At 40.7% G+C, this 26,196-nt stretch overlaps 2 protein-coding genes across 2 annotated transcripts in view; one reads left to right on the top strand and one right to left on the bottom strand.

Moving 5' to 3' along the window:
* The window catches only part of Morc2 (MORC family CW-type zinc finger 2), a 39,919-nt gene extending 20,201 nt beyond the window's left edge, over positions 1–19,718 (bottom strand). Inside the window, exons 1-5 of the mRNA XM_051165065.1 lie at positions 19,129–19,718; positions 11,783–11,836; positions 8,443–8,477; positions 2,173–2,241; positions 1,597–1,687 (exon numbers count right to left, since the gene is read on the bottom strand). Of these exons, the coding sequence (XP_051021022.1) occupies positions 1,597–1,687; positions 2,173–2,241; positions 8,443–8,477; positions 11,783–11,836; positions 19,129–19,196 (317 nt within the window). The 5' untranslated portion in view covers positions 19,197–19,718. The remainder of the gene's footprint in view (positions 1–1,596; positions 1,688–2,172; positions 2,242–8,442; positions 8,478–11,782; positions 11,837–19,128) is intronic.
* Positions 19,719–20,732: 1,014 nt separating this feature from the next.
* On the top strand, positions 20,733–21,642 carry Tug1 (taurine up-regulated 1; the record flags this gene model as incomplete). The annotated part of the gene is made up of 1 exon (XM_051164707.1): positions 20,733–21,642. A coding segment is annotated over one exon (444 nt), but the record flags the coding sequence as incomplete, so codon positions are not given.
* Positions 21,643–26,196: the final 4,554 nt, after the last annotated feature.

The raw sequence follows: 26,196 nt of genomic DNA, 5'->3' as shown, positions 1-26,196 counted from the left end.
AAACATGTTGATAACTGCATTCTAACTCTGTACATGTTCCTTCTTGGTCTTCTTAAGTCACATTTTACTGGGTCCCAAGGGAGAATATCAGAAGTTAGAGCCTAATTTCTAGGTTAGGAAATAATCAGAGTGGTAAAGCTGAGTCTGCAGAACTGAAATGACTCAGTTTCACAGGTCTTGGATTTCCCTTTCAGGATTCTCTGGGGAAGGGTCTCCCTATGATCACAGACTAGAGACGCTCAAAGCAATAACAGCACTAGATCCTTAACTATTTGGTAAGTATGATAGATTTACCAGACACCACGACTTCAGTGACTAAATGGCTAGATTGAGATCTGAACCTTTGTCTGGCCTAAGTGAAATAGACAATCACTCCCATTTTCTAATCAGATCTTCACTCTTCACATAAACACCTTTAGAACTTAGACAAACCACTTCACTTGTATACATCTCAATTTCATCTGAGAATGTTAACAAAACCTATCACAGACTGAAGTGAGGCTTAAATCATATCATCCATTTGAAGTTTAGCACAGTACCTCCCGGCACCATGGTAAGTGCTTATTTTTAACATTTGGTTCCTGTCCCGAGAAGAAATCAGAGCTCAGGAAGCAGGCCCCTGGTCCCTTTGGAAGCACTCTCTTCTCCACACTCAAAGCACAATGCACATCAAGCCCAATCAAGGCTGTTGACAGATCAAACCACAACCCTCTCTCAAATAAAACAACACGTTTCCACAGCAAGGATGGAGCATGACTCATAATTCCATTTGCACAAACTCCAATTCCACTAAATCTTATTCCACCCAAGGGTATGTGCAGCTGGAAAGGAGCATTTTAGAAGTAGAAATCCTTTTTTCTCAGAGCTTCACTCGAAACCAGAACAACACATTCCAAGCACTAAACAAGTGGGAACCATGGTCTGAGGGATCAATAGATTGAAGTTATTAGATGGGTCTCCTGCTCTATGGCCTTGCAGGATGTCCACACAGACAGCTGACTCCAGGAAAGAAAGCCTGTGTTTCTTTCTTTCTTTTTTTAAAACAACACAATATTTATTTATTAATTATTATGTATACATTGCTCTGCCCACATATACACCTGCATGTCAGAAGAGGGCACCAGTTCACATTATAGATGGTTGTGAGCCACCATGTGGTTGCTGGGAACTGAACTCAGGACCTCTGGAAGAGCAGTCAGTGCCCTTAACATCTAAGCCATCTCTCCAGCCCCAAGCCTGTGTTTCTTTTACTCACTCTGGATCCCCAGTGCCTGGCACAAGCGTATACACTGTGAAGTCTCCCTCAGATATGCCCCAGCCCCAGAAAAGAACCACCCACCCCACACCCTCAACCACAGGATAAAAAATATTCAACAAGAGAAAAGAGACAGTTCTAGAGATGTTTTAGATATTCATACTAGTCAATACATTGAGCACAGTGAGCTGGACAGTTGGTAAACTACCCCCAATCATTACACCTTTCTGACTCCCCTAATGCTTCAGATTTATAGTCCTAGAGGGACAAAGAGAAGGACAGCAAGAGCACATCAGGTGACTTTTGTGTCTGGCCCTATGACAGGCTTCCAATATACGTACGATTTTAATCCATTGCCATACTGCCCAATCTGGGTGGACTCAGGAGTTCGTTTGGCTGACTTCCCAAACTGTATCACGCTGGCAGCATCACCTCAAGTGGTAGACAAGAGAAAATAAAAAGTTAGCATTTCTTTCCCGGTCTTCTCAAAGTCAGAGCTATGAGTCATGTTAAATACAAGCATGGCTGTGTCCCAGCAAAACCTCTCTCCAAGGAAATTTAGTCGTGAGGCATATAAAGGTAATCCTTGCCTGGCCTATCAATACCACCACAGTGTCCAATGTTGTTACAAGAACACTGTAAACAGCTTCAGGGAAATGGCTCCATACTGTTGTGCAAGCTGACTGTCAAGAGAAACGTAATCTAACTGATTTCAGGATGACATTTATATTGTCCAAACACCTCTCCCATGTTAGGACAAGACCCGGCAAACACAGTGTAATTAAGCCTGAGATGTTGCAACAGGCTTTTCATTCCCCAGGTGGATCTTCTAGCCCCAACAGTGAGGTCACAGAAAAGCAACTTTAATAGTAAACTGTTATGCTCTGCAAAAGAAAAAAATCATTATAACCACTTACTGGGATCCATTCCTGCACCATCATCCAAAAAGCAAAGCATAAATCCTCCTCGAAGGTCCTCCCGCCTCTCTGTAAAAGAAGTAGCTGCCATTATTGGGCTGTTAGCACTCACAGGGCAACCACCTGGGTATGAACAGAAGGTGAACCACAGTGAAGCCCAATAGAAAGAAAGGGTTAGGTCCAATCTAGTCCTACTAGTACTAAGCTGGTGTGAGTTAAACTTTAGGGCCCTTAAAGATGTGAAGCTTCGCTAGTGATAACTCACAACAAAGCTCCTGAGAATCTATGAGAAGGGACCAGTATTTAAGCACCTTTAAAACCACTGCATATGCATACCTTTTATATCTTCCTTCTCTCTCTGATTCACTACTACATCTGCCCAATGCCATGGACCCCAAATCACTTAAGTAGTCTGTTATGCACTATACCTTAGCAACTGTTCAAACTCAACAGGATATCTTCCTTTGTGATTTAAATCTGAGGTAAGATTCAAAATGATGATGCCAGATGGAGTATGAGTGTAATGGTGGCAGCTGCCACCTAAAAGACGAATTACTATGTTTATATATGATCACTGCAGATTGTGAGCTATCTGTATTCGCTATCATATCCCCTCTTAGATTAAGGCCCTTGAAAAGAAGCGAGATGATACAAAATACAGCAAGAGGTTCTTAGTTCTCGGCTAGACCTGCCCGGTCAGAAGTAGAGTTCTCAAATACGGAAAAGACTACACTGATTTTCAAGGTCCTTTAACTCAATGAAGTCTACGTAAGCAATGGGAGTCAGACATATATAAAACGGAGAAGAGAGCGAGGCACAAGTGGAAGCAGGGGACCCAAACAAACCACGTAAAGGACCACTAACATCAACCTCTCCAGTTATAGATGCTGCTCATGGTCCACTGATCAGCACAAGAATAAAAGTATCATGTCTACTAAAAAGGAGGAAGTCTGTGTAAATTAATCTAGGCTCAAGCTCAAGGCTACTTTGAAGCCTACTCCCTAAAGGAAGGCTCAAGCTTCAGTGTGCTTTGTACAGTTATCTACCTTGACAAATCTGTTTTAAATGCTTTTTGTTCTCCCCTCAGGGTAAAACTAAGTGAGTCATGACTGCCTTTTGCTAAATAGACAAACTAATGTAAATTAAAATACTAATTTAGATGGACCATAAACCACAGAGATTTTCAAGTATCACTAAATGTTCAGGAGGCCGAACCCCTCATTACAAATGCTTCTTTTTTTGTCTTTTGAAACAGGGTTTCTCTGTGTATCCTTGGCTGTACTGGAATTCACTCTGTAGACTATGCTGGCCTCGAACTCAGAGATTGCCTGCCTGTGTCTCCCAAGCGCTGGGAGTAAAGCCGTGTACACTGCCTGGCTATAACTGCCTCTTGGAAGTTGAAGAATGAGGCTCTTCCTGGAAGTTGTTCCCTAAGGCAGTACCTCCTATCAAAATCTAGGTGATCCAAGAGAAACGTGGCAAACAGGAACTAGGGTCTTTAAAGTATTAAAAGCCACCCAAGTTCCCATCTATAAAAAGCAGTGTCACCTGAAGACTCAAACTGAATAAGGTACAGGGCAGGATGGTAGCAGTGTCCTAGTGCCTGCCCAGAGATGTTTGCTGTATACTATGCCATAAAGTTATGTGAAGACTGATTTGGGATAAAAAAAAACAAAATTAAAAATTAAAAAAATTTTAAAAATTCTGTTTTAAGCCAAATGTATTTGGAAAGTCCCTCAAACTCCTTGATTAATGCCTAAAAAGTTACTTTCTAGGCCCTTGTGTTAAGACTATTGGACTATTTCAGCACAGTGCTCCTAGTTCAAAGATTTATCTCAAAGTTGGTCCATCCATCCATCCCATCCATGACTCCCCCCCCCCCCTCACCCCCCCTCCTGCCCTCCCCACCCCCACCCTGGCTAGAGAGAGCACATGGAGCTGTTGCAGAAGAGCCAAGTTCAGTTCTTAGGAAGCACACTGTGGCTCACAACCACCTGTAACTCCAACTCTAAAGTAACTCTCTGGCCTCCACCCCTGCCACACACACAAACATTTGAGGTATATGCTGAGACTGAGAGAGAGAGGATGAGAGAGATTCTTTAAGTTTCTTCATGCTGTTTACAATACTGTTAAGACCACCGAGCCCAGATTGGCCTTGAACTCCCTATGTAGCTAAGGTGATTGAACTGATCCTCCTGCCTCTACTCCCAAAGGGCTGGGATTAATGGCATGTGCCACAAAGGCCAGCTTCTTCCTGTTCCCACGAGGTCTAGTTATCTGTCTGTAACCATTTGTGCATGCTTGTTCTTCAATTAGGTACTAGGTTCTTAGAGCAAAGGCTTCATCCCACCCTCTGGACTTTTCCCAGCTGGCGGAAGCACACTGAGCACTCCATTTACAGTCTACTTTCTGAACTTCCCTCAGCACCCCTGTAAGCACACGCAGCTGTAGCATGGAAAAGTGGTACCATGCAGGAGATTTAGCAACCATCCCGCAGTCTCTCACTAGACTACTCTTCTCTGGTACTTCCATCTAAAACTAAAAAGCTACATAGTGTGATTCTGTCTAAAACCAAAAACAAGTAACAATAACAAATCCAAAATATTTCTACCACTTTTCAACAGAAGGCTTTTAGAATGTCAACAGGATAGCTGATATGTAGATGATCTAAGTAATTCTTTTTTGGGGGGCGGAGGGAGTGTTTCAAGACAGGGTTTCTCTGTGTAGTCTTGGTGTCCTGGACTCACTTTGTAGACCAGGCTGGCTAAATACTTTCTTTTTCCCAACATACTTTAGTCTAAGTGCTTTGTCTAATCTGGAGAGTCTCCCTAATGAGATAACACTAAAGGTTCCACGTTTCATTCGCACTCATCAAGTGATTCCATTAAGAGGGCTATATGGTAACTGCATATTCCACATAAACGCAGACTTTCAAAAGCTAGACATGATGCTCAAAATATGACCAAAAACCTTTCAGATTTCAGAAAAGAATATCAATAAAATTCATCACATTAGCTAAATTTGATTTAAGAATGGATTTCTATTATATTTTTCAAGTTTTTAATATCAAAATGATCAAAAAGGTGTTGCTATAAATACTGGGAGAAAGATGATTTCACAATGTAACAACAGAGCCAGCTAAGCAAAACAGCAGAAGCTGTTTTAGGTGTCCAGTTTTAAGCCTAACATTTTAAAGAGGTGGTCTGTGATGGACACTCTTGTTAATTCTAGATGTAGTCAAGTTGAATCCAGAAACAGAGGGCACACCTGTGAGGGATTTTCTGCTTAGTTTGAAATGGGTGGATCCACTTCTAATCTGGACCCTTGAGGTAGGAAGATTCCTGACTTTGATCTGGATCTTGAGGCAGGAAGAGATACCTTTAATGTGAGCCACACCTTCCGTTGGAAGCCTATATAACATGGAAGACAGAAGCTTTGGCTCTTTGCCTCCTTGCCTTCACCTTGCTAGTACATCCATCCCTTTACTGCCATTAAAGCCTACCTCTTCAGGATCCCAGGGTACACTGCAGACTAACTGAGACATCCAGCCTTGTGGACTGAGAAACTACTGGATTCTTGGATTTCCCATTCACAGCCAACCATTATTGGGATTAGCCGGACTGCAACCTCTAAGTCATTCTAATAAATCCATTTTCTATATATACAGAGATCCATTCTATTAAGTTCTGTTAGTCTAGACAACCCTGTCTAATACAAATATTGGTACCAGAAGTAGTTCTAGAACAACGTAAGTATAGTGATGAATCTTTTGTTTTGTTTTGTTTTCTCTAGAATTCACTCTGTAGACCACAGCTAGCCTTGAACACTAACAGAGATCTGTCTGCCTCTGCCTCCCCTGGGATTGAAGGTGTGTGCTACCACACTCAGCTAAGGATGAATCTTTAAAGTATCTGTAATCAGCTTCTCAATTGCCAACCTACAATTATCAAAGCCTCTCCAGTTACACCCTCTCCTAGGAGGTTGGGGACTACTGAAAGTCCATGGTACAACTATATTACAAACACAGAGATAAATGCACTTAATTATCCTGATTTACCAATTGTGAGTGGCAATGGATTTGGTGATCCTGTATATAAAACTTTTGACAGTTTGGGGAAAAATAAGGAAAATGACAATGCTAACTAGTTGTGCAATTTATCTCTAGATAAACTATGTGATAAAAATCAACCAACTTCTAGCATCTTCGAATATGGTGAAAGACAACAAAAGAACTTAGTGACAAAACTGACCAGATATAGATGTGCATAAACAGAATAAAGGTTTCTAAGTGTGCCCAGTTGCCACAAAGCTCAAGTTGTGGAATATCAAACTGAAACCCTCATTTTAAGGTTAGCAGCAAAAATTCAAGTCCCAGACTTGGAGGGTGTCCACAGTTAAAGAAAGGGCATTAATTGGTAGAGAATTGGACCCTGCAATTTGGGGTTGGATGCATGGAAAGACTCTATTGAAGCAAAGAACTCCGAACCCTCCGATTCTCAAGGGTTTTTTCACCTAAGTGAAACAGCCCCACCTGTTGAAATATTATCCTTTTCACCTTTGACTGAGGAAATTAATCCTCCATTGCCTGCTAAACCAGCAGTGACTTTCTCCGAAGGAGAAATGGTCAGATGTGTGATTGTTCACTAATTCATGGTCTGTAGCCAATGGATTGGCTGGATGATCAGGGATTTGGAAACAGCATGATTGGAAAATTGGTGAGAAAGACATCTGGGGAAGAATTATATGGGTAGATCTTTCCAAAAGGGCAAAGGATATGATGACACTTCTGTGCCATGTAAATGCTCATCAAAAGGTGACTTCTACTGAGAAGTTGAATAATTAAGTAGATAGACTGACCCATTCTGTGGACAGTCAGCTTCTTTCTCCAGCTCTTTCTGTCACTGACCGATAGGCCCATGAACAAAGTGGCCACGGTGGCAGAGATGGGGATTATGCATGGTCTTGACAACATGGATTGCCATTCAACAAGTGACCTGGCTACAGCCACTGAGTCCCAGATCTGCCAACAGCAGAGACCAATCCAACAAACACTAAGCCTCAGATATGGCACCATTCCTAACATGTCCAGACAGTGACCTGGTGGCAGATTGACTGTATTGGACCACTTCCTCTGTGGAAAGAACAGTGCTTTGTCCTTACTGAAGTAGATACTTAATTCAGGTTATGGATTTGCCTTTCCTGCATGTAATGCTTCTGCCACAATCACCATCTGTTGACTTACAGAATGTCTTCTCCGTCGTGATGGTATGCCACACAGTATTGCTTCTGACCAAAGAACTCACTCCACAGCCAGAGAAGAGCAACAGTGGGCTCATAATCATGGGACCCACTGGTCTTATGTTTCCCCACCATCCTAATAGGCCTGATAGGAAGATGGAATAGCCTTTTGAAGATACAGTTACAGTGTAGGTGGCAGTAGCCTGAAGGGCTGGGGCAGGGCTTCCATAGGCGGTGAATGCCAGTGTCCAATATATGGTATGTTTTCTTCCATTGCCAGGATCCATTAGTCCAAGAATCAAGGAGTGAAAAATGTTCTACTCACTATCATCCCTAGTGACCCCACTAGGAACATTTTTGCTTCCTGTTCCCTCAACCTTAAGTTCTGGGGCCTAGAAGTTTTGGTTCCAAAATGGGGAATGCTCCTGCCAGGAGACACAACAAACATGCCATTGACCGGGAAGCTCAGACTTCGTTTCCCCTGACCACTTTGGATTTCTAATGCCCTTAAACCAACAGACTAAGAAAAGAATAACGTGTTACGAGGGATGATTGATCCAGATTACCATGAGGACATTTGATTGATTCTCCACAGAGGAAGTAAGAAGGCCTCTAGTCATTCTAATAAATTCCCTTTCTATATATAGAGATCCATTCTATTAAGTTCTGTTACTCTAGAGAACCCTGACTCATGGTCTCAACATCGCTATAAACCAATTACCAGCTATTTTATGCAACTGACATCAGCAACTTTATAAGAAGGGATCTTGCTACCAAGAGTAGTGAGGGAATAATTCCAACAAGATCTTGCCTTCCAGAAAGATGACTAATTCTAGGCCCATTTTACTTCCCACCCTCATAAATCTCCTAGGTTCTAAGACATATGTGATCAGACCTGCCCCATTTCTACCTATATAACATGAAGAAAATCTGCCATTTCCAGGCTCCAGGAACCAGTTATTTCCCACTCACTTCTTAGGCACATTAAGGAAAAAGAAAGTTTAGCAATAGAAGGTCTAAAGTCTGGCTTACCAGCATAAATGTCTATTCTGGTAGCATCAGCATCTCTGCAAAATTAAAGGGAAAAAGAAAACTTTGAGATACAAATGAAAATAGTAAGTATCAATCAGCAAAATACAAAATATTTTAAGTGCAATGCATACTATTTTGAATTGTTTAAGGTTATATTAAAGTTTTGTTTTTACACTTGATCATACAATTTCCCTGACATCTGTATGCTCTATTTCAAGCACTCCAAATTATTTAAGATACATGACACATAGGACCTGAATACATTTTTACAAGTTTCATACGTTCTAGTATCTCCATGCTCACTATGCAGCCAAGGATGACCTTGAACCTCAGATCCTGCTGCTTCAACTTTCTCAACACTTGGAATATAAGTGTGCACCACCATGCTCAGTTTGCACAACACTAGAGATGGAACATTGGATTTACACATTAGTACACATTTTACAAACTGAACTTCATGATCAACTGTCCTGGATACATTCTTTAAATGTTGCTTTCACTATAAAAATCACGCCAGGTTCAGTAAGAATATTACATGTGCGCGCACGTTGGGTGTCCTCTTTCATTGCTTTCCATTTTTCTTCCTCTTACATCAATTTGATGTACTGTATGCTAGTGCACATGGTCCTGGAACGTAGGAGGTCAGAGGACAATTTGGACATGGTTCTTTCCTATCATGTATGTTCAAAATGGTCATCAGCCTAGCCACAGAGCACTAAGCCATCTCACTGGACTTTCTACCTTATTTTCACTAACCTAGATTTTGAAGATTCAGCTAAACTGGTTGGCCCGCTAGTACCAGAGATTTTCGTGTCTCCTCATCCTGAAGCACTAGAGTCACAAGCATGCACTCTCAGGCCAGGCTTTCATGAATGCTGGGGACCCAGATCCTCATTCTTAAATAGCAGCCACCCCACAGCACAAAGCAGTTCCCTCCCTCCCCTCTCCTCCCCTTCTCTCACACACACACACATAAAATATTTGTTCCTTTCACTCACTTTACTGCAACCATAAAAAGATATTCAAACTTGTCTATTTGTTCTTCTTACCAAGATTTGAAAAGTTTTAACCCACCATGAAATTTTAAGTCTCTTGGCATAAACACCGTAATGAACAAATCAATTTGTAAACCCATAATTTTTTTTTAGATTTATTTATCATTATATATAGTGTTCTGCCAGAAGAGGGCGTCAGATCACATTATAGATGGTTGTGAGCCACCATGTGGGTGCTGGGAATTGAACTCAGGACTTCTGGAAGAGCAGTCAGTGTTCTTAACCTCTGAGCCATCTCTCCAGCCCTGTGAGCTCATAATTTTATCTTTCCTAATTTTGAAAGAAATTTCATTATATTCCAGCAATCATTTGAAATCATATAAACCTGATCATGAATAATAACCTCTTTAAGGGCCTGGAATTACATTAATACAATTCTATCAACTATAGACAAAAAGACAGAAGCACACTTTTATTGGTTTTATATGAAAACAAAAATTTCATATGCATACCTGTGTATGTACCTATTCTCTTATGGTTTTGGTTGTGAGCCTAGCCTTTAACGGCTGAGCCATCTCTCCAGCCCTATGAACCTATTCTCAAAGGTAGTTCAACTGATACAGTGCTTGCTTAGCATGCAAGCAACATGGAGTCAATCCTCAGCATCAAACAGGACATAGTGATGCAGGGCAAAGAGCTTAATAATAATCCCAGTACTCAGAAGATGGGAAAGGAGAATGAGTTTAAGGTCATCCTTAACTACACAAGTTTGAAATTACTCTGAGCTACATGAAACCCTATCTCAAAAAATTATCTGCCGCACGCTTTTAATCCCAGCACTCGGGAGGCAGAGGCAGGCGGATCACTATGAGTTCAAGGCCAGCCTGGTCTACAAAGTGAGTCCAGGATGGCCAAGGCTACACAGAGAAACCCTGTCTCGAAAAACCAAAAATAAAAAATAAAAATATCTGCCATACCGGCACATTATAGTTACACTGTCAATAAGCAGCAATTTCAAACATATTTTCATTAAGCTACATATTTTAATTGCATGGGAAAATTATGAACTAATTGGGACTTTAAAAAATGGTTATTCTGGCCGGGTGTGGTGGCCCACGCCTTTAATCCCAGCACTCGGGAGGCAGAGGCAGGTAGATGGCTGTGAGTTCGAGGCCAGCCTGGTCTACAAAGTGAGTCCAGGACAGCCAGGGCTACACAGAGAAACCCTGTCTCAAAAAACCAAAAAAGAAAAAAAAAAGTTATTTTGTAGTTAAACAATGTGTCATCTAGTACACTTCCATAAGCAGGTAACAAGCATATAGTAACAAAAGCAGCAATAAAAGTCAAGTATGGCTGAGGTAGGAATACAGTGCACTGCACAATAAGGCCTGTCTCAAAAAACCAAACAAAGGACTAACAACGTATGTCAGTTGTACAGAAGTTAGAACTGTTAAGTCCACTAACTGAAAGTGTTTCAAATTCTACTATCAACTCTTACCTTCTTTCTTCATTAGTTATTGACACTAGTCAAAAAATAATGTATCTGAAATTTAGTTTATATCAATACAACTAAACATATTTTCATAATATAATTTGAACTAGAGTCTTTGTCTGTAAACAAACCTAAACTTTTATTTGGTCTTATATAGTAATACGTATATTCTTCCAACATTAAGAAAACAATATGAAAATGCTGAAACATGATTTCTCCCAAACACTGCTGCTAACAATGGAAGACAGTAGACCAGGCATGGTGGCACACAGCACTTGAGAAACAGAAGTCAGCAGATCTCTGTAAATTCAAAGTTAGCCTGGTCTACAAAGAGAGTACCAGGCCAGCCAGAGTTACATAGTGAGGTCCTGTCTTAAAATAAACAAAAAAATTAAAAGCACACAATGAAAGATACTGTTTAAATCCACTGGCAATGAAACATGGATTTTGGAGAAGATGTAAAACTCTAGCGTCGTTTAAAGACATTCAGTGGTATAGGGTCTTGGCAGCACAAATTATTATTATAACCTATGTATCCCATTAGTTTTACTCTCAAGTTCCTATCTTAATTCCCTACTTTTCACAATTACCACACTCTATTACACAAGGGAGGGTGGTTTGGAAGTGGTTAGTTTCCTATTTTTTAGGTGAGATCACAAAGAGCAATAGATGAATTTAAGGTAACAAAGAAAAGTGTCAATTACTGTGCTAATAAAAATACTTGCTAACAAGTCTCTCAGGAGTTGCAACAAATACAGCAAAAATGTCTTTCTCTCAAGTCACCAGAGAGCAAAGGTCCTGATGATCCATAAAGTTTCCACTCCAAGCAAACATAGGCTGGAAGACTACATACCTTGCATTATCAACCAGTTCAGCAAGAGCACCAAACAAGAATTCATGAGTGGTTCTGAAATAATAAATTTTAAGAGTCAACAAAAGAATTATGAACTAAATTTCCTCTTTTCACTGGTACAGATCACACACAGATATTTATAAGACAAAATGCTAAAAGATATGCTCAAATTACCCTTTCTTAATTTATGTAATTTCCTGTAATAGTCTCTATTAAATATGAAGCAGAATAGGTCCACACAGAACCATCCAGAAAGCCAGCTTGGCTTTTAAAGGAAACAATATAATCAATTTTCATAAATTATTCTTGCTTTTTCAGTTTCGGTCAATAGTCAAGGTGATATTTTATAAAAATGTAAAATGAAAAATAACACTATTACCTAGCATTTAAGACCTCAAACTTTTTATTATATTGTTTTACACAAACTATAAACTATTTGTTTACAAAAATTCCTAACTGAACTCTCTAGGAAAACCAATTTTCATCAAAATTACTCTTCTTTTTTTTTAAACTGTGAGCTTTTAATAACTATCACTTCCTAGAATTTTAGTAAGATTTCCCCCATGAGATCAGTAAATATATGTATTGCTAACCTAAGGCAATAGGACCAAGAAATATGTTGTAGCAAAACACAGACTTTTTTTTTTCTTTAATCACTAACCCACCTATGGAGTGGAGCTCAAATTCTTCTGGTTAAAATCCAAATGTTAAATATTTGACATGGAAGAATTAAACTTCTAAAAGAAAACCTGCCTTAAAAAGTCATCTCTTTATTATAAATACTTAAGTATTTACAAGTCAGGATAGTATTGCCTTTATTTCCAGGAGCATGTAATGACATAATTCAAGTAAGATGAAAAACTCAAGGCCTGCCTGGACTATGTGACAAGATACTGTCAAAAAAGAAAAAAAGAAAGAAAGAGAAAAAAACAAAAACAAAAAACAAAACGAAAAGAACAAACGAAGGAAAGTAAATTTCAAAACTATTATTTTAAATTAGACAAACTATCAGTAGGATAAAGGAAAGAATGCCCTGTGTACTTGCTCCATTTCTATATAGGGCAGCAGTTCTCAACCTGTGGATTGAGACCCCAAAAGACCATCAGAAAACACAGATATTTACATTATGACTCATAAAGTAGCAAAATGATAGTTATGAAGTAGCAACAAAAATAATTTTTGGCCCAGCACTCGGGAGGCAGAGGCAGGCGGATCACTGTGAGTTCGAGGCCAGCCTGGTCTACAAAGTGAGTCCAGGACGGCCAAGGCTACACAGAGAAACCCTGTCTCGAAAAACAAAAAACAAAACAAATAATAATAATAATAATAATTTTTGGTTGGTAGTTACAACAACATAAGGAACTGCATGAAGGGGGCACAACATTAGGAAGGTTGAGAGCCACTGGTCTAAGGAGAGGGCTGGGGATATAAGTCTGTGGCACATTATTTGTCTAGCATGCATAGGCCTTATATTTAATCCTCACTAGAGAAAGGGGGGAAATGGATTAGAAAATTAAGGTGAACTGTTAAAGATAATGTAAAAGTCATCCTAGAGACAGAGGCTTTAGCTCAATGACTGAGCACTTGCCTGGCCAGGTATTATGGCTCACAACTGTATTCCATAAGGCCGAGTGAAGACAATGTCAAGTTTTAGGCAACTCTGGGCTATATAGCTAGATCCTGTCTTTAAAAAAAATTATTAAGAGAGGAATCTGGCTGTATCATAGCCAGTAAGTTTTATCTGAGGTGCAATTATTACAATTTGAACTATTATACCTCACCATGATGACTTGAAATATACTCAGCACTGGCAATTGTTCTCTGTTTTCTTTTCTGAAACAGGGTTTCTCTGTGTAGCCTTGGCTGTCCTGGACTCGTTTTGTAGACCAGGCTGGCCTCAAAATCACTGAGATCCACCTGCCTCTGCCTCTGGAGTGCTGGGATTAAAGGCCTGTGCCACCACCACCCAGCAGCATTGGCAATTTTTGAAAGGCTATAGAGACTGAAAAAAAAATTATTTAAAAGAGGGAACTCAAATATTAGTTCTCAATTTTTCAGTCATCCTTCTGTCTGATGTAAGCCAGCTGAATGATTATCAGGTTTCTATACAATCCGGACTGATGTGTAGAAATATAAATTAGCCAATTCTACTTTTAGTAGTTTTTATTTATTTAAATATGAATATGTTTTTAACATAAGTCAATGAATCTCAAAAGGTGAGTCTCTGGAGTACAGTAGTAAGAGCACACACAATATTAAGACTAAGACTATAGCTTGTTTCAGAATGGAGTACCACTTCATTATAAAACAGAGCTCAAATTCTTCTGACTTAAAAAACATGACATTTCTGGGCTGTGGATGTAGCTCAGTAGTGTACTTGACTAACATGCACAACATGATCAGAAGTTCAAGGTACTACTCCTTGGCTACTTTTCAAGTTCAAGGTCAGCCTGGGCTACATGAGACCTTGCCTCAAAAAAATACATAAATAAAAGGTTATCCCAGCACCCAAGAGGCAGAGACAGGTGGATTGCTGTGAGCTTGAGGCCAACCTGGTCTACAAAGCAAGTCTAGAACAGCCAAGACTTCACAGAGAAACCTTGTCTCAAAAAATAAAAAATATAAAGAGAGAAAGAGAGAGAGAGAGAGAGAGAGAGAGAGAAGAAAGAAGAAAAAGAAAGAAAGAAAGAAAGAAAGAAAAAGAAAAGAAAGAAAGAAAGAAAAGAAAAGAAAAGAAAGGTTGCTGGCCTTTGATTGTAAAAACTATAAATAAGAATTATGGGGAAAACTTTAACACCCTTTGCCTTAAGAACAAAAAATTCTCATTATACTACTTCCACTTGCTTCATATAAGGAGACATTTAGAATCCAGTAGGAGACTATTTAAAGGGCAAGCACAAAGCACTTTCAGCTAAAATTTCACTGTACTCTAGTGAAAGTTTAGAAATGTACTTTGTACATATAAAATCTAAGAAAATAATTCCTCAGTTTGTTGCTACCAGTTCAGTGGTATTTTACACACACATACTTCAGACAAACTTACAGATATTAAAATGTACCTAAGGAATATTTTCATATGATAATAGACATCATTAAAGGGCCTTTGTGTTCTTGGTAAAGTCAAAAGCAATACTCAGAATCTCAAATGATAAATGGAGCTTATAGATGCTGACGTCATCGTCCTAAATATTTTTTTGTTTGTTTTTGTTTTTGTTTTTTTGAGACAGGGTCTTTCTGTGTTAGCCTTGGCTGTCCTGGACTAACTTTGTAAACCAGGCTGGCCTCAAACTCACAGCGATCCACCTGCCTCTGCCTCCCAAGTGCTGGGATTAAAGGCATGTACCACCACGCCCGGCTATTTCTTTTTTTATTTTTATTTTATTTTGGTTTTTCGAGACAGGGTTTCTCTGTGTAGCCTTGGCTGTCTTAGACTCATTTTGTAGACCAGGCTGGTCTCGAACTCACATCGATCCGCCTGACTCTGCCTCCCGAGAGCTGGGATTAAAGGTGTGCGCCACTACGCCCAGCTCCCTAAATATTTCTTAAAAATCATAAAAACACATAAAAATGCATGTTTCCTTTTTTTCCCAATATTTCAAGTGAGTAAATATTTTTCAGTCAGGCTGGTGGTACGTGCTTTTAATCTCAGCACTCTGGGAGGCAAAGGAAGGATCCCTGTGAGTTCAAGACCAGCCTGGTCTGTATAGTGAGTTTTCGGACAGCTGGAGCTACACAGACCCTGTCTCAAAAAGGCAAAAAACAAACAAACCTTCTTCACAGACTTAACTATCACTTGCACATTATCCAAGATCAACCAATTGGTAAAACACAATGGCTTTTTTATAAACTGAAGCTTTCAATCATGATTTTACCACTTGTGACCCAAAAAGAAACAGTTTTGCAGCTCAGTATTTCCAGCAACAAACTCACATGTTTTTGCTTGTTATATATAAAGAAAATGGCTTCTGTTTAGCCAACCTGAATTTAAATTTTAAAAAGTTGTTCACAAGCTCAAAGCAATGAAAATTTTTGCTGAGTTTTTTTAATACATTGACAATAGTTACTTGCCTTAATTAATAGAAAATAAAGCTAGTGGCAAACATCTTTAATCCCAGCACTGGGGAGGCAAAGAAAGGCAGGAATCGCTGAGTTCCACTCAAGACAGAACTACGTAAGTAAGTTCCAGGACATAGAGAACTGCACAGTGAAACTTTGTTTCAAAAGAAGAAAAAAGGAAAGAAAGAAGAAAGCTAGCTGGGCAGGGTAGTGTACGCCTGTATTCAAACCGCCTGTGTGCACATACATACATACATATATATATGGGTATACACACCAACACAAATATATGCTCAACCTATATGCCTGTAGGCTTGTAAGTCATATGAAACAGAAATCTCTAACATTATAGGTCCCTGTACATTCACTTTTCATGTGGATAAAATCACCCAGAAATACCATATGCCAAAGATAAATCACATAATGTTCCAAGAGTAGAAGACATAAAAATGATCATCTTATATTAAGCATTATGCTCACCTGACTACAGTATAACAAATCAAATCAAATGACTAAAGATATGCATCTTATGCTAAAGGAACATTAATTCTACCACCATAAACAAGAAAGGCAGACACAAAACATTCCACTGAAGAGCTTAAGATTCCTTTAATGTGAAAACCCTAATTTGTATAAGCCCATAAAATTCAGTATATACTATAAAAAGAAACTAGATTTTTTTCAGTCTATCATGAGAATTTGCAAGCCTGCTTCCAACTTTGATGGAAATATAACCAAGAATAACCATCAACAGAAAGTATCATAGGACTTAATTTTCACAAAAATTGAAACCTATTTACTCTCTCCAATACATACTTCTGAATGTATCTGCTCAGGACCTAGAGACGGCTCAGTGGTTTAAGAGTGCCTGCTGCTCTTGCAGAGGACCCAGGTTCAGTTCCCAGTGCCCACAGGGTGGCTCACAACCATCCCCAACTCCAGTTCTAGGTATCAGGCATGAACGTGGTATATCGTCATACATTCAAGTAAAACACTCATACATATAAAATTTTAAAAACTTATCTAATGTCTAACACCGATGAACAGACTGCATTAGCTTTTAGTATACATAAAATTTGACTATTATTTGGCATAATCTTCAAACACTATCATATTAGCTCCATCTTACAAATGAAGAAACTGAGGCCCAGAAAAGCTCCCCTGTGCACAGTCATATATTTTCTTCAGGTAAGACTAGACATATTTAAAGGAGAATCACTTCAAAAATCAAGTCTGTGATCCAAGTAAGAAATTCTACATCCCCAAAATGATAGGCCAATTCTTCTATGTTGACACAAGAACAAAGTTCCAACTCAACATGGATAAAATTCACAGAAAATTCTCTAAAACCATCTTTTCAAGTAACTCAGTTTACTTCTTTGCTTTGGCAGTGTTCACATACTGTTAATAATGTATACAACAAAAGGAGAAACAATCCTTAGAAGCTTAATAAAATAAACCAAAATGGAAGACTTATTAATCAGGAAGCTATATATTCTGCCTTACAGAGAAAGCAAAACCTTCAAGGTAACAGCACTGGGTAACATGTAGGTTAAAAATACTAAGCACTCAAGCCAAATGCACCTTACAGTCTTAAATCCAGATACCTTTAATTTGCCTCTGCAGCCTCTCTATAAGCTTTAAGACAATTTAATTTCTAGGAGCGGGGCAAAGTTGCACACGCCTTTAATCCCAGCACTCAAGAGGCAGAGGCAGGCAGATCATTGTGAGTTCAAGGCCAGCCTGGTCTACAAAGTGAGTCCAGGACAGCCAAGGCAACACAGAGAAACCCTGCCTCAAAAAACAAAACAAACGCACAATTTAATTTCTTTGATCCTCAGTTTTCTCAAATGCAAGACAAGAATAATTCAAAACCTCTAGGTCTACCTTAAAAATTACTTTACATTTAAAAGTAAGTAGCTAGAAGCAATGAGATATTGATAGTACTGTTATTACAGGAAGTCTGTAGTAATACTAGAACAAGACAGATTTTTAAAGGCCAGTTCAGAGTCTTCCAAGTTTCAGAAAATCTGTAATTCCAAATTTGCCCTATCAGTCTAAAATTCATATCTAACCCCTAACATTTAAGTGCTTTCATCTGGTTATTCATAATATGTAGCTCAAATATAAGAAACACTGAAAGTGTGGCCAAAGGCTGTGCTAGCATCTTTGATTAGTGACCCAGGTTCCAGATCCATAATCTGTATCTAAGGTAATCTGTGTGCTACCATCTGATCTACCTCAAAAAAAAAAAAAAAAAAAAAAAAATCCTAATTAATGCAAAATCAAACCTCTCATCATTGGACAAATCAATACTCAGGAAAAAAAATGTTACTTTCTTAAGTATTATGGAATCACAAAAGGCTAAAAAGAAATCTGTATTATTATGGTCTCTACTCTTCAGATGGTTCTGCTAACTGGACCATTGATTCATTTAAGCCTCCATTACCTCATCCCAGTACTCTAATACTTACCTTGAGTTCAAAAGTAATAGGTGAATATATTAAAAGACTAGTTTTGGCCCTACAAGATAATTTAAGGAAGGTGACACACGTTTAATCCCAGCACTTGGAAGGCAGAGGCAGGCAGATCTCTTGAGTTCCAGGCCAGTTGTTGGCTCCAAAATAGCTAACTTTAAAAAAAATTTTTTAAACCTAAAATAGACCACACTGATTTATAATGTTAATCTCCTCACTAACCCAAGAACCATGGTTCTGTGATTTCACATATTTTGGGAAATGACTGTCAAAACTAAGGGATTTAAAAAACTTTCCACCCTGGCTTAGCATATATAAATTGCATCGGGTGTCCTGCCAATTTTCCAAATTGCAGAGAAATATCAAAAGCTTTCTTCTTCCAAGTTGGTCATTTACATGTCATCATCATCTTGCTGTAGTTGTTAGAAACACTTGTTATAAACCCAATTGTCTAGGCTGTTACTAAAGATGTACAACAGTTGATACTCGATGGTCCAAAATTTGGCGATCCAAAGAGCAGTTTTGTTAGACTCCTATTAAACACTTAGATGAAACAAATCAATATGACTCCAAATAAAGTTTGTATTTAGAAAACTTTGATCCAGTAAGTGAAAATCATTTTCTTCTAGATTAACAACAAATATTTCACTGAGCTCAATTCTTCCAAACAAAGCTCAAGAAATCCAGTGATACATCTCTCTCCAAGAACTCATGCCAAAGAATAAAAAAGCCAAATTTCCTGGAGAAAGGATTTCCATACTAACATCAAGGAGGAGTTACTGGTTACCTCAGTGGCACCTACAAGATACTTACGAATTTGTGTGCAGATACTCAAAGGTTAGTTGAGCTCGGTTGAGACTGCTGTAATTGGTGAAGGCCATGACTGCAATGAGTCTCCAGTCTTTACCGGTAAACAGGGAAGTGCATAGAGCAGAATAGATTTTCCCAGGGCTCTGTCCAGTAAAGGGTAAATCGGTGCTTCTTAATGACACATGAAACCAAATTTCCCTAATACCTACCTAAAATAGAGTCAGGTATTTGAAACTGCAAGTGATTTAAGCATTTCAAAGTCTATGATGCAATTATTTTGGAAAGAACTACATCCTAAACCTACAGTCTTTAAGAGAGCGCTGAGGGTCAATCTTCCTTCACAATTCCTACTCGCATCAAAATTGAACGATTCTGAATGGTCTTCAAACTTGGCGGTTGCTTATAGTTTCAACGTCATGTTCTTCGAATCCTTTTCTGTTCTCCTAACTTTCCTGAAAGAACCAGGAAATTGACCTACTTCTGTCATGAAGCTAAACGGTTCACAGCTACGTCATTACCACACGGAAGACTTCGTCGCCACCGAAGACACTAGGCTCCTCACAAACAAGTGGTCTACTGGGCAGGGCAGTGGGGGGTGGGGGTGGATGCTATTTCCGGCTTCACCTCTTCCCAACCGAAAGGTCCTTGGTGCTGTCTGGCAAGTTCTTCTCCCAAAACCGCTCCCCCCAGGCCCAACACAGCTGGCTACTGTGCCACCAATCACCACAGGTGGTGGGTGAAATTACTCACAGTGGCCCAGAGAAAACACCTCACAGTAAACCCCACCCCCACCCCACCCACCCACTTCCAATCACCTCAGGCGCGCCCTTCCCCCACTCCCTTCAGAAGACGGCCTCGGGCCCTCAGGCCTTCGCAGGCCTGGGTCCCTCTGGCCACCTCCTCGCTCCTGACAGGGAGGAGGGAGTTAGTCCCAAGATCCAAGGCGGAGAACAGGGGACAGTGGCCAGCGCACCACCAGAGATGCGATCGGGGCGTTGCCTGCGGCTCGCTGATGCTTCGTCCCTCCCCGCGGAACTGGAACTCAACCACCGCAGCGCGCTCTTGGAACCATGTGCTGCCGCTGCCGCCTCCTCCTCCTCCGCTGCCGCCTCCGCCGCCCGCGCGACACACGCCGTGCCTCAACAGAAGACGACAGGAGCAGCGTCACACAGTTCAGCGTGTAGGACTTGTCTGCGGCACACGCCGCCGCCACAGCCGCCGCCGCCGCCTCCTCAGCCGCCTCAGCCACCGCTTTGTCTCCGTCAGCGCACGCAGAGCCGGTCACCTCGCTCACTCCCGACGGCCCGTGCCTCCGAGGCCTTTCGCGGAGCCTTCGGCCAATCACAGAACCGCAAGTCTTCCCGCCCCCGCCCTGAGACTCCGCCTTCTGATTGGCGGGCAGCGTCCGCCCACGTGACCGGATCTTGCCCCGGCGGGCCCCGCCCCCGTCACGTGAAGGCGCGCGCCTCTCTTCCTGCTTTCCTGACCCTCACCGCCATTTAAAGGAACAGTAACCGGGGGCGGGCCGAGCGACGCAGCCGGGACGGTAGCTGCAGCGCAGAGCGGAGGAGCCATCTTGTCTTGTCGCCGGGGAGTCAGGCCCCTAACTCGAAGAAGCCCTGGCGCGCCCTCCCCCCCTTCCCGGTCTGGTAGGGCGAAGGAGCGGGCGTGCGGTCGATCGAGCGATCGGTTGGCGGCTCTTTCTCCTGCTCTGGCATCCAGCTCTCGGGGCGCAGGCCCGGCCGCCGCGGCGCGCGCCCGGTGGCCGTTGGCGCTCGCGCCGCGTCTTTCTTCTCGTACGCAGAACTCGGGCGGCGGCCTATGCTTTTGCGATTCGACGAGGAGTCGTCCGGGTGGTCGGCGGCGGCGGGCAGCTGCTCCGCCCCGCTCCCGGGGAGGCGGCGGGGGAGGCTGGGGTGGCCGCGGCCGGCCTGGAGGCCTGGCGCCACCCGTCAGGGCCTGCCAGGACCCAGTTGGAGGGACAGGAGGGAGCTGGAGGATGGTTGGTGGTGGGCTTTCTCCTTTGCCTTTTCCTCCTTATGCCACCTTAGTGGGGGACGGGAGCTCTGGCGGCAGCTCCGGGGTGGGGGATTCGAGCCCCGGAGTCGGAAGATGGGGGTTTGCTTCCGGGCCTAGCCACCCGCTGGCGGAGTGACCTTAGGCAAGTCACTCTGTAATTTGTCTGCGCCTCAGTTTCCTTCTCTGCCTATCAGTGTGTGTGTGTGTGTGTGTGTGTGTGTGTAAGGAAAGCGCTTTACGAAAGCGTCCGTTTACATAAAAGGTGATTATCGTTTTTATTTTTTATTTTTTTTTTTCTTTTGAGTTGCAAGAAGACTTAGCAATTGCTCATTCCCTGAAATTAAATCCGGGAACCTTTTATCCGAGGTCGGAAGGCTCACTGAGTTTGTGTACAGAAACACGTGGGAAAGTGTATTCTAGGGGAATGAGCGGATGTTTTGACAGTAAGTTTTTAAAGGGGCCTATGACCCAGAAGACTTTAGAACAGTTTTTTGTTTGTTTGTTTGTTTTGCCACCGGGAGGAAACTGAGGCCTACATGTCATTTGGGACCCTTCACAACCAATATGAAGCCCCTATCTGAGTCCCTGGTATATGTGAGCTGCTTCTTAATGCATAATGGCTATTTCGGGTAACATCACTTCACTGCTTGGCTTTTATTCTAAGACCTTTCCTCTCACCATAGGGTGCCTGAAGGGTGGCTGACGCATATGGTACAATGGCACCCAGTATAAAGCAGCTACAATTAGGAGTGAATGTGTTCTGTACTATCCAGAAGTATAATCCTTGGCCCAGCGATTGTTTTCTGCTGCTCGTAACTGGTGCCTGTCTTCTTTCATTGACCATTTTTCTACGACCATGATTGACAGCTATCATTTGCTCCTCTTTTTATGTCCCTGGTTTGTGTGGTTGATAGTGAACAGGTTTATTTTTAAATGGTGCTGCCAAACCCAGCTAATGGTACACGTGGATTTCCAGCAAGTGGGCTTCTTGGAACAGATTGAACCAGGCATTGGATTCCTGAAGATGTCTGGGGTTATTGGTTTGGTTTGGTTGGTTTGGTTTTTATTATTAATTGAAGGTTAACAATCTCTTAAATAAAAGTTTTGTTGGTCTCTGGCTAAACCACAAAATCAGTATATTTGGAAGTAATTTGAAGCTTAACTTTTTCCTGGCCAGCCTTGTATTGTAATTGCTTGCAGGTGTGAGACTGAAGTGGCCAAAATGCCAGTTTGTTTGCTTGTTTGTTTGTTAATTGTCAGCTGCTTTTATCAAATTCCAGGCCATTATCCAGCAAACACTATAAAAAATGTTTGAACAGTTGGATTTCAAACATTCTCGTTTTGTGGAGTGGTGCTTATGAAGTGGTACAGCTCTCTAAGCAAGTGAACACAAACATATTTAAGTGTATTTTGTATTAGATGTTACCAATTCTGATATTTTATTCAAATGTCTAAAAAAAAATAAGTTGACTATTCCCTTTACCAAAGGGCCAGAGACAAATGACTTTCTTTCAAGAAAAAATGACTGTTTTGGAGAAAAATGTGTTGGTCTTAGCTCTTTTGTAATTAAATCTGGATGTACCTCAAAAGACTCTTTAAGACTGTGATGTTAAAAGGCTTTCCTCTGGAGAAAGAAAAAAAATCAACTGGAACTTAAAAGCTTGAAATTCCCGTGACAGAATAGATGTCCAGGATTGGAGGTTCACCAAATGTTTGCAGTAGTTGGAGTGGACGCACTTCTCAGTGTAGCTGTCACCATGGACTCCAGGTTTCCAGATTTTCAAGAACTGCACCTGTGACCCAGAAGAGCTTGTCAAGACGTGACAGGAACTCTGGAGGTAGTTTGTATTTTCAATTTGGAACTGTTGATCTTGCTTTGAGTAAAGAGGCAACAACTCACCAAGCACTGCCACCAGCACTGTTCCTGGGAACTTGAAGACTCCAGTTTCTGTCCAGACCCTCAGTGCATACTGACAACACTCCATCCAAAGTGAACTACGGTATTTGCCATTTTCCAAAATGCCTTACTTTCCATTCTGCACTTCTGCCATTTTTCCTACTCTCTTTACCCTGAAAATGCACTTCTATGGTTCATCACCTGGCACAGCTCTGTTATTTCCTCATTTCCAACTAAGATGTTCTCATCCCTATGACTCTAGTTAACATTAAAAAGACTGTCCTTAGGATAATTTTAATCTTTTATGTACAAAGTCAGCTAAAAGATCCTTGCATGCATTTGTTCTTTTTCCATATAGCAAATGCTGAAAGTAAAAGCCTTGGTTTTATGTATCTTTTTTCAAACATACCACGATTTCTAACGAGGCCTTTTTAGAGCAGGGAACCCTAATCCTCACTGTGCACAATTGCTGCATTATAACTAACATTACTCTTGGTAAAAATAATTCATTAGACTTAAGCCATGTTTTTATTATGTTTTATTTCTTAATTCTAGTTTTTAAAAAAATCTAGAGACTCATGTCACCCAAAAACTGAGGAACTGAGGAGAGTCACAGGTGGGATGAGGGGTGGGGCTGGTTTAGAGACAAGAAAGGGACTGACCAAGGCCTTATGCTATCTTGCTTGAGATAAAACTTGTTACAAAGTGAAGGTTAGAGCAGTTTTTAAAGGACAGAGCATAAGACAGCGTTAGAACAGTACTGGAGAAGTTAAGGGTAAAAATCGTGGTTTTTGTGACAATTGTGAAAACACTTTCTCCCTGTCAACAAATAACTGCCCCAAAGTAGGACTCTTAAGGCTTTTCCTATTTTTTTCATCCCTGAAACAGAAAATTACTTTTGTCAGAGAACTTTCAGCATTTGTTCATTAGCTTTTTGTTTTTATTTTTTGCTGACTTCACCTATAACAATTGCTCTAGGCTTGTGATTATCAGGCAGTTGATAAGCTGACAGCAGACTCTCACCCCAGTATTAGACTCCTATGTTTATTATAATCCATGTGTTTGTTACCTTACCTGTTTTTTCACTGCCCCTTCCAGTCCTGTGCCTCCTGATTGCTGAATGTTCACCTGGACCCTCTGATGACCTTCCTTCTGCTATTCCATCAACCTACAGAACTGGTACCTGGATTTTTGTCCATGGTGATTCCTTACTACTGAAGAAGACACCATTCCAGTGGACCACTGTGACCTAAGAAGCATTCAGCCATCATGATGTGGCCTTTACCTCCACTCCTATCCTACTCTGCCCAGAATCAGCACAGCCCTTTATAGTGCAGTCAAGAGTCTTCAAGCCAAATAACTGAAGCTATTTTATCACAACAAAGGCCAAGTTTATTCCATAAATGTACAGTTCATTTCTGCAGTTTAAAGTCTTCAGAGACACTTAGTAAACTTGGACCAGGGGATTTCGTTTTGTTTTGTTTAAATCGTCAACACTGTCTGAAGAAAGGCATCATCTCTCAGAACAGCATTGGACCATTCTCCACAATCTCCAATGGTTGAAGTTAATGAGCTGCCTAGGATCCTGTCAAGGTCACTGGACTCTTGTTATTTTCCTACTTCAAATCTGTAGCTGTCTACTGAATGAGAAAGCAGATGTTCTAACCTAATGGGACCAAAACCAAGGCACGTGGATTTCCTCATAGTATCGTCTTTGGGTTACTCAGGAACCAAAACTTTTCACACCGATTTAAGAAATACTAAGGAATCCTTTTACCTAACCATCTCACAAGGCTTCAACCAGATTCCTGAAAAGGCTTCTTGATACATCAAGATAGAACCTATATGGTAATCTCCTCTGTTTGTATAGCACTTTACAGGTTCAAAGCACTTTCATATGCAGTTAGGTCAGTTATCAACACAGGCACACCACTTTTTAAAATGGGAGAACAAAAGTTTATAAAAGCAATTATGCAAGGTGACATGATGGTAGAAGGTAGTCCTTCTGACTCCCAGTCCAGTATTGCCCTTGGCTTTATTTTAGCCTTCATTTTATCCACAGTATTAAAATGGCTGGAGACTGAAAGGTGTACATGTTTCCAATTTATATAGTGTTCTTACTAGAGCACAGTGCTTGAAGTGCAATCATGTTAACTACATCTAGACCAGAATCCCTTGATGACATCCCTAACATGTAGGAACAATCAGTCTCCATGATGGTTGATGATTTTGCTTTGGAAAAAAAAAGAAAGAAAGAAAATCAGGAAACATGGATATACAATAAAAAAGAAGTTTTTAGATTTTGTTATTCATTTTTATGGTCTTCCCAAGAATAGTCTAATTGGCTATAGACCTGCATTTTGCATTTGTTTTTGTTACTGCTTTAAATCTTACCAAATTTCTGGACACAAAAAGCTTATAGTCTTCTGTCCCCAAATTAATAGGTAGAATGAGCCATTTGCTTTTATATATGTATATAATTTATACTTTTTGTTGTCCAGTGGGGTGGTAAAATATGTGCTTCCACACCAACTGCAGTGTAGTATATTAGGGTCTCAAGATGTGCAGCAAAGATTCATTTAGCCATTTAGCCCAATGTGTTCTACATCATTCAAACACACAGAGTGCTTGGGAGAGGGGTCCCAATATTCTTTTTAACAGAATGGTAAACTGTCAGAGCTGTGTAACCAGTGCTTCTTAATTATTGGCAGATTGGCCTGGAGACCCCATAATAAATCACTGTCTTTGAAACCGCCCTTTCTCATACTTTGTCATTAACTGACTGAATTACACATCTTGATTATTACCTTTTTGTCAAGGGAACCTCTAAAATATTTATTGGATAAGGGGGAAATTGACTATTGTCTTAGTTGAGTTTTAGCAGTAACTTCTCACTAGAGTCATGTTGTGACTTTAGAGGGAATTGTATCTCAGGTAAGGAGGAAAAAGGGAAAGATTTTCATGGAATTAGAGTTGTATCCCAGTGAGAGCTTACTGCTTAAGTGAAGTCATCCAATGATGGACTTCTCAAAATGTAATATTTGCCAAGAGATGGATACATTTCCCAGTGCTATGACAACTTGAAACCAACAGTCTTGTTCCCCGGTAGTCTTTTTTTGTTGTCATTGTTTTGTTTTTTGTTTTTCGAGACAGGG

Source organism: Acomys russatus, chromosome 22 (genome assembly GCF_903995435.1).
Source record: "Acomys russatus chromosome 22, mAcoRus1.1, whole genome shotgun sequence".
Taxonomy (NCBI): Eukaryota; Metazoa; Chordata; class Mammalia; order Rodentia; family Muridae; genus Acomys; species Acomys russatus.
This window is presented reverse-complemented; position numbering and strand designations above follow the sequence as displayed.